Genomic DNA, 8826 nt, shown 5'->3' on the forward strand with positions numbered 1-8826 from the left:
CCTGCCTCTCTGGCACCATGTGTCCCTGCGGGCCAGGCCCACCGTGGGTCGGGTGGATCCCCCAATCCCTCCCTTCAGGGTGTATCACAGATTCAGCTATGTTAGGTGCTGGACACCCCCACCCCTCGGCTCGGAGATGCTCCTAGGGGTGGGCCTGGTGCTTCTCTACCTGGGGACTCTCTCCCCCAGAATCTTCCTACTGTTCTGTGCCCTTCGCCCCAGCTGCCGCATGACCCATGAGGCTCCGCTGTTCTGACAGGAGCAGACTCATGGCTGCCTGTCCCTGCCTCCAGCCTCCCAGAGCAGACTAGATGTGGTCCTAGTGCCTTGGGGCTTACCCAGGCCTGCTGCTCCATGAGGGAGCCCCAGAGGGGGTGCCCCTGGGAGAGCCTCTGTGACAAAGGGGCGGGTGGGGGGCCTCTGCTGGTTCCTCCATAGGCCACGGAGCTACAAGGCGAGGGCCCTAGTTGGGCCCTGGTCATGGCAGATACCACAGAGCTATCACACAAGCGACATGCAGGTCACACTGAGGTACCTTTATTTCTCTGGCCCTCACAGGACTTGGGCCTTGCAGTGTTTCCCACTTACTTAGGGGGCTGCACCTGCCAAGGAAGGGGCTGAGACCAGAAGATGGGGCATGGCAAACGTTGGGATGTGCCCGGTGGAGTGAGAAGGTGCTAGGACCTCCAGCCCCACTCTCCCGACTCTGCGGCAGCCAGCCAGCAGAACGGACCGACTCTTCCCTTTCCCGCACCGTCCTAGCTTTGGAAAAAAAAAAAAAAAAAATCAGACAAAGGTGGGTGGCAGGTGCAGCCAGGGTCCACCTGGTCTCTCCTCAGAGGGTCAACCCCTCCTGCAGGCAACTGGGAAGGTGGTGGCCAGGTGTTGGGAAGACAAGTTCCACTCAGCTTTCTGCTGCCTGTGGTGACAGGAACAGGGCTGTCTTCTCAGCCATGACGGGCAGCAGGTAACTGGCAGAGACCCCACCTGGTCACAAGGCTGTCTTCCCCGCCTGGCGGCCCCTCTGCTGCAGCTTCCTGATGAGCTCCAACAGGTTCATCTGCAGCGTCAGCTCCTGGGGTGCAGAAGGGCTGCTGTGAGACCAGAATGACACCTGGTCTCTCCTCTCCTGGCAAAAGCCCCCTTTCCCACGGGCCCAGAGGCAGATATCGGGGCCTACAGAGTGCCAGGCAGTGAACCCATGGGACTGACTTCCAGGGACTCCTGGCCACGGCTTGCTAGAAAGGGACAGAAGCAGGGACGTCACCTGCAACAGGGCCTGCAGTTGCCCTGGCTTGGGGCACAGGGCCTTGTGAGCAGCAGGGCCTGGGGAAGGTGGACAATGCTCCCACAGCCAGTTGGCTTGCCTTCCTGTGGGCAGAGGCAGTGGGACCTGCCTTACTAATTCTTCCCTCCTCCCCTCCCCCAACACACTCTGGGCCTGGCTCCCCAGGGATGAGTGATAAAACCCCAGACGGAACTGGGCCTTTGGGAACCAGCATCCCCTGGGCTATGCCAGGGCAGGCCTGCCTGAGGCACTGACCTGTGGGTTGGTGGTCACATAGAAGCCAGCAACCCCAGCCTTCTCCAGTGTGCTCTGCTGGTCGGCTACCTTCCGGTCCAGCTCTAGGACAATCTTCTGGTCCATTGCCCGCTGCTCCTCCCGGATCCGGTGCTCCACTGCCTGCATGGTGAGGGCGGCTCAGGGGCTCAGCCCCCTGCCCATCACATGCTGCCTCACACACACACTGGTGGCCTGCCATTTCCTCCAGCCTGCTCCCCATTCCCAGTGGCTCCAAGACCACTGATGGTGCCCTTACTGCACCCAGGTTGCTCCCTTCTCGGCCACACTGAACCCTACAGAAGGGCTCGGCTGCCCTACCTGGAATGCTCTCCCTTCCAGGACCCCTGGCCAGGTGTCCTCCCTTTGCTGTGCCAGGCCTTGCCCAGCAAGGACTGCTCGGGACCACCAGGAGCTGGCCAGATGCCAGGTCCACTTCTGCTTACTATCAAGTTGCCAAATGTCTCTGGGCCTTTGTATATGTTCCCTCCCCACTGGGGCTGCCTGCCGATCCCAGCTCGGCACCTCTTCCCTGTGAACCCTGGCTCTAGGCTGCTTGGGACCCTGCATAAGCCTTTCCATGCACCCCCAACACCCATGGCTTCCTGGTTACATATGGGTCTCCTGGTTGTCCTGGAGCAACCTGGAAGCAGACTGGGCTTCTGCTGGCTGGCCCACCACCCCACCATTGCCCTGAACAGGCCCAGCCCTTGAAGAGCTATGGTCTTGGGAAGCAGGGGGATCACACTCTCTACCCGGTCCTGCCACATCCCAAACCCCAGAGTGAAGAGTCACATTTGGGGACTCATCAGGCCTCCAACGGCCCACGCAAGTTGAGGCCCAGAGCAGCCAGGGGCTCCCAAACCGCCCTGAGCCCTCTTCACCACAGCCCAGGTGATACCCACCCAGCTCACACCCCTACCTCCAGCTCACGCTGCTGAGCTGCCTGGAGCACGGGCAAGTTGTGAGGCCGGCAGGCCTGCTGGGCTTCCTGGTGCTTCTGTCGCAGCGCCTGCCTGAGCACTAGGAGGAGATGAGACCAGAGAAGTCCAGCAGGTGGTGGGGGGCGAGATGGAGGGGGGCAGGACACACTTCTTGCCTCGGCACCTACCCTGGCTGTCCCACCATGGGGCAGCCAGGCCAAGGTGCAGAGGTGAAACCCTGCACTACAAGCTGGGTGGAGTTCTGGGGGACGCCTAGTCCCCTAGCCCACTCAGTCTTGCCCTCACCCAGGGCAGGGCCTTTCTCTAGCAGCGAGGATCCAGGGGACTCTGGAGGGTGCAAGGCAACCGAGGAGGGTGAGACAGGGCGGGCTGGCCAGAGCTACAGCCAGTGCTCACAAGCCCAAAAGGAGTGGGAGACTAGTCCAGAGGCTTCTGGGCTCAGATGGCCACAGGCCAGCAGTCCTAGGTGTGAGCTGCCCATCACCCATGGGACGTTCATGGAGATGTCCACCTGAGGGTCCACTGTGAGACCATCCAGGCAGAGTCTGGAAAAGGAAGGAGAGGAGAGAAGTCCTTGTGCCCCAGCATGGCATGGCCTCTGCCCATGGTGGCGTGGTGGTGTCATTCCCTCAGTGCTGCCCTTCAGGGTGGGCACAGCTGCCCCACCCCATCCATAGCTCCCAGAGCGGGTACGGTGGGTACAAACCCTGGGAGGCCCAAGGATAAGGTAAGCCATTAGAGGCCCTGTGCTGGGGAGTCTGTGCTGCTTGGAGTGGGGCTCACAATGGCCACTGAGAAAGCTCTCACAGTTGCCATTCAATCATACCATAAACAGAAGCAAAATTGTCCACTGTGATAGGACTGGACAGAGGACAAAGGTACCCTGCATGGAATGGAAAGAAACTGATTACAAAACAGAATACTCAAAACTACACAGCCCAAGGCCGCCTGGGTGGCTCAGTCAGTTAAGTGTCCAACTCTTGATTTTGGCTCAGATCATGATCTCGGGGTTGTCAGTTCGAGCCCCACATCAGGCTCCGCACTGGGCATGAGCCTGCTTAAGATTCTATCTCCTCTCCCTCTGCCCTTCCCCTCCCCTGCCCACCACTCTTTCTCTCTCAAAAAAACAAAACAAAACAAGAAAAAACCCAAAACCCAAAAGTAAAACAAACAAAAGAAACCACTCAAACTACACAGCCCAAATCCTAGACCAATGTCAAGTGGCCAGATCTCCCCTATAAGGAGTGGTCCCTGGCCATAAGGAAACACAAACCCAACATTATGTCTTAAGCAGACACCTCTTAGCCAGTAGTTTGGCACCTCCTGTGCCCAGAACCTTCCCAATCTCCTGTTTCTTGGCATTCTGTGCACACCTCAACAAGCATTTATCACATTAAAAGAGTTTGAAACCAAGAGCCACACTTAAAGACACCTCCATAAACACAGGGACAAGGAGATGCTCCCAGGTTAATGTTTATACCCCGTGGAGGCAGGATGGGAGGAAACAGATAAATGCAGGGATATGTCATCTCCTTTGCTCCGTTTATGAAACATTGCTGCAAATCCCAGGACAACTCCCAAAGTGCACTGGGTGAGCAACCACAGGTGAGAAGGGAGCTGTGCCCACTGCCCAGGTGGGAGGGGACTGGCTTTAGCCGTGACCAAGGAAAACAACGGCAGCCAATCACCACCACCTGCTGAGTCAGAGGGAAGGAAAAGCAGAAAGTCACAGGGTGCTTACCCACTGCTGGTGGTATTAAAACCTGCCCGAAACTTCCAAAGGACAAGTAGCAAAGTGTCTAGAGGGTTATCAAAAACTCCCCATTAAAAGGAACCAGGATTCTGTGAAGAGATTGCTGCCCACCCCCTACTTTTATCATTCTGAGTGCTTTACTGGCTCCCTGAACTAGTAACCTCTGTGGTGATAAACAGATCACGCCACAAGATCTACAAGATCTACTTACTGACAGCAAGATAGTAAGTGACCACCACTGCCTGCATTTGGCAGAGACTCAAGCACAGGCAGGAGAAGTGGGAAAGCTTTATGGCGGCCGAAGGGGAAGGTGCATCCTGACGGGAGGCTGCTGGAGAAGCTGGAGGGGAGGAGGCAGGGAAAGAACAAGAAAAGGTGAGCCTAAACACCTTCCTGCACCAGAAAGCAAGGAAGTGCTCCGAGAATGATGGGGACACATCAAAAGGATGGAGGAGCCAGCCCAAGAGCTCTGCCACTGACCAAACGTGGCATAATTTGAGCATTACAAAGAATAATGAGCTATATACTTTGGATTTGTGACTGTATATGCATGCTACACCTCAATAGAGATGTTTACAAAGACAACCGCTCCAACAGCAGGGAAAAGGTAATACCAATTCTATAAAAATTCTTCTAGAAAACAGAAGAGAATACTTCCCCCAACTCACTCTATGAAGCCAGCTTTACCTTATTACCCCACCCAAAGACATTATAAGAAACTACAGATCAATGTCCATTATGAACACAGAGGCAAAAATTCTTAAGATTTTAGCAAATCAAATACAACATAATAAAAAGGGTAATACATCCTACCAAATGGGATTTATCCCAGGAATGCAGTTTATCCCAGGAATTAAAAAATTGAGTTATTCACCATAGTTAACCAAAAGCCACGTGATCATGCAGAAAAAGGGATTCAACAAAACCCAATGTCCACTCCTGAAAGAAACATAGTTTTTGCCACAAACGTGGAAGCTGCCTATCATCATGCCTGGACCTGCTGTCCAGCTGACAGGAAACACAGAGCGTGTAGAAATGGTTAAATGACAGCATGAGGAAGCAGTCTGACAGATCCAGAATGGGGACATTCTACAGGCAGAATGCCCCAGACTCTTCAAAAAGTCCCATAGTAAATGTGACTGTTCCAGAAGCAGAGACCAAAGTAACCAACTGCGATGCATAAACCTACACTGGCCTCACAAAGCGACAGTTTACGACAAGTTGGATAATATGATTGCGGACTGAAGATCAGAAGACACCCTGGAATGATTTAAGTTTTCAGGACGCTGTCCACCATGCTCACATTGGCGAGTGTTCTTGATCTAGAGCACTGGTTCTCAATCCTGGGCCAAGGTTGATCCCCAAGGATGTCTGAAGACATTTCTGATTGTCACTGCGGGGGGGGGGGGCGCGCGCGGGATGTGCCACTGTCATCTAGTGGGTAGAAGCCAGGGATGCTGCTAAACAGCTTGCAATGCACAAGACACCGTCTTACCATTAAGACTTGTTCAGCCACAAATAACAACGCTGCGCTTTTGAAAATCCCAGTCTATCACGGTGAAGCCCTATGGTGTTGCATATATTTGGCGGTATTAAGGCTTTGGCAAAATGTTACTGAATCTAGCTGGAGAGAATATGGGTATACATTACGCTATTCTTTCAACTTTACTGAATGTTTTAACCTTTTTTTTATATATAAATAAGTTGGGTAAAAACAAAATAACAAAGGTGGGAAACTGATGGGGCAGGGAGAGCTGCCCAGCATACCTTGCAGTAAGGGGCTCCGGGAGACCTCTGAGTGGGGATGCCTGGGAGGGGCCAAGGCTCATAAAGCTTTAGCTGAGGCTGAGGGTGTGGCTCAAGCGAGGAAGTTTTCGGGTCCCAAGGGTGCCACAGGGCATAGTGCAGGGGAACCCAATGCGCAGGTGGTGGTGTGGCCCTCTGCGCTGCCGGAGGGGAAAATGACCCTAAAGGGCACGGCGGAGCTGTCAACACTTCGGGACATCACTGGGGGCGGTCAATGACTAACGCTGACCAACACTACCGGGATCTGTCGATGGACTGACCAGGCAGGGAGGCCTTGGGTCATCCTGCTTGGAGGAGGGTGGAGACACGGGCAAGTCCGGGCAGGGAGTGTCTGGATATTATGCTAACAAGGGGCCGTGCAACTGAAAAAATTAAACTGCTTTGACCCCTTTGTCGCCAAAAAGACGCCAGCAGTCTCCGAGCCCTTGACCTGGTCAATTTTAGGGACTTCATCTGAGCGACACCCAGGGCAGGGCTCGGCCTGCACAGAGACCGAGAGCTAAACTCCCGGAGAAGCGTGCGTCGTCCCGCCGCCCCCGCGCACCTCGGTGTTCATTCTGCAGCCGCAGGCGCTGGTTGTACAGGCTCTTCTCTGTGAGGTGCTGGATCTCCAGCAGCCCCTGCACGATCTCGAACACGGTGCCGTCGAGAAGCGCCAGGGCCAGGTCGCTGAGCGTGGTGTAGGACAGGCGCTGCTGGAAGGAGCTGCGGGCAGAGGGGCGAGGTGAGCGCGGGCCGGACCCAGGGCCACTTCAGCCGCCCGTTCCGCTCCGCGGCCGCGCACCTAGGCAGCTCTTTCACTAGGCTCTGCAGCGCGGACAGCAGCTGGTAGTGCCGCTCCTGCTGCCGGGCCCCATCTACCGCCTCCTCGAAGGCGCCCGTGTAGCGCTCCATGGCGCCGGAGCCCGGCCAGCAGCCGGCTAGAGCAACGCGCGCCCCCTCTGCGTCAGTTCCTAGTGTGGCGCGTCCCGCCCATTTTACGTCCGTTCGAACGCGGTGCGTCCCGCCCCCTTTTACGACAGTTAAGCACGGCGCGGCCCACCCTCTGCGCCCTGCAGAAGGAGACTCTCTCCCCGGTCCGCGGAGGGTTTAAGGAGGGTCCCTCGTTGTCCCCGCCTCTTACCATGCCATTTTGCCCACGCGACTGCAGAGTACGCGTAACCATAGCGTCGAAATCGCGAGATTTCGAAGAAGCCCGCCCTGCCCGCACAAAGTGGGGGCGGACCGAAGCCCAGCCCCACTGGGGATGTATGGCTGGGCTGGGCGGCGTCCTTGGGGGGAAGAGGTAGGGGGGAGGGGTGTCGTCCAGCGCACGCGCCTGCTGGGGCGCCGGGGGGGCCGCGGCTGTCGCAACCTGTTTGCTCCTGTTGCTCTCCCAAAAAGGGCTTGAGTCACTCATCGCTGAGCTCCGCCAATACAAGCGGCGTGACCTTGAGCCATTTTCGTCACCTTCAGGCCTCAGTCTCCTTGTCTTCCATTCATAGGACGTTTGTCGGGGTTACCTGTCAAGAGAGCCCCCACCCCAAACACACACACCTGCACAGGGTGTGGGAGCTCCAGCAGCGGTGGTGTAGGCAGGCCCTGCGCGCTGGAAAAAGCGCCTGGCTTCGGCAGGGGCGGTTTTCCCCCCTCCCCCGCCTTCCCCAACCACAGCACCTTCGGGACAGTCCTGTTTCCCGCCTCGCTTCTGCCTCCACCAGGGTAGTCAACGTGTCGAAGAAAACCTGGCCCAATGTCTCAGTCCAACCTTGAGAATAAATTTCCTGGAATCCACAATTACGGTTTTCATAAGCCACAAAAATCTACAAAACAAAGTTTCGATTGCTGAATATCCTGCTGGGCTCATGGGGGCAGGGGATTCCCGCCATGGAGAAGCAGCATTGTGTCTTCCTCATCTCAGTGGGAGGGTGTGCAGTGCTGCCAAAAATTGGGAGGGGGCTGCTGTATAGTGAAATGCAAAAGTAGGTAGACTCCTGAAGAAAACAACCAGAAAGAAGGCTTGTGTGGCCAGCTCGAGCAGGTGAATCCAACTGGCCTTGGATAGAATGCCCAGACTTTTTGAGAAGAGGGCATGCTGACCCCCTGGGGGCTCTATAGGGTCAGGGCCAAGGAGAGGAGTCAGCCTAACTTAGGGCATTCCCTAGGATGATCCCTTGACCAAGACTCGTTGACCAAACTTTGGGCAGGTTTCTCTGAGTGCTCTTCGGACTAGGCCTCATACTTGGTGATGTGGGAAACAAAGGCAGAAGAAAAATTATTAAATTTCCTTACTACTTACAGCCCATTGACAAGTCCTTGAAACAGGCAGAGTGACATTCCTCTAGGGACTCAACTGCCTCAATGTTGATACTAAGGGCAAAAAACAATCCTAGCCCAACGTCACCCCCCCCCCCCCGGCCCCACAATCCTGTAAGTCTATTTTAACATACAAAAATTCCTTTAGAAATTTCCTTTCTCTCTAAACCCCCCCAAGATATGTGTTGGCAATCACCCCTGCCCCAAGCATATGGCCTGACAATATACATCTGAAGGGTTTCATGACTAAGGTTTTATTAGACAGTAATAAATGACCTTTTCCCACCAATAGCCCCTCAATGTCCTGGAAGCCTTGCTTCCAAGTTCCTTGGAGACTTACGCTATCCCTAACCTCTTTCCAACTTGAAAGTAGATAATGGGCCACTCCTCATGACCTCAGTGCGGCTCTTTCTGACCACGGGTCCTGTCCCCATGCTTTAATAAAACCAACTTTATGCACCAAAGAT

General features: G+C 55.3%; 1 protein-coding gene across 2 annotated transcripts; it reads right to left on the reverse strand.

Moving 5' to 3' along the window:
• Positions 1 to 515: 515 nt before the first annotated feature.
• Positions 516 to 7031, reverse strand: DGCR6L (DiGeorge syndrome critical region gene 6 like). 2 transcript variants are annotated; one of them, XM_025857997.2, is made up of 5 exons: positions 6849 to 7031; positions 6609 to 6769; positions 2484 to 2584; positions 1544 to 1684; positions 516 to 1094 (listed from the first exon to the last, which is right to left on the reverse strand). In XM_025857997.2, the coding sequence occupies exons 1-5, from the start codon at positions 6956 to 6958 to the stop codon at positions 948 to 950; spliced, it is 660 nt and encodes a 219-aa protein (XP_025713782.1). In that variant the 5' UTR covers positions 6959 to 7031; the 3' UTR covers positions 516 to 947. The 2 variants fall into 2 exon arrangements, with proteins under 2 accessions (XP_025713782.1, XP_025713783.1); XM_025857998.2 differs by having other exon boundaries at positions 516 to 1075; positions 6849 to 7025.
• Positions 7032 to 8826: the final 1795 nt, after the last annotated feature.

This window comes from Callorhinus ursinus, unplaced genomic scaffold, assembly GCF_003265705.2.
Source record: "Callorhinus ursinus isolate GAN/ISIS: 27379988/994484 unplaced genomic scaffold, GSC_fseal_2.0 scaffold115, whole genome shotgun sequence".
In the NCBI taxonomy this organism is placed as follows: domain Eukaryota; kingdom Metazoa; phylum Chordata; class Mammalia; order Carnivora; family Otariidae; genus Callorhinus; species Callorhinus ursinus.

Bases quoted from the DNA above. Each gene is read 5' to 3' on its own strand.
- DGCR6L (XM_025857997.2), bottom strand. From the start codon at position 6,958: ATGGAGCGCTACACGGGCGCCTTCGAGGAGGCGGTAGATGGGGCCCGG. The intron at 2,585-6,608 runs GTGCGCGGGGGC...ATCTCCTCCTAG, and splicing joins GCTGCAGAATGAACACCGAG to TGCTCAGGCAGGCGCTGCGA. The intron at 1,685-2,483 runs GTAGGGGTGTGA...CTCACCATGCAG, and splicing joins CTCAGCAGCGTGAGCTGGAG to GCAGTGGAGCACCGGATCCG.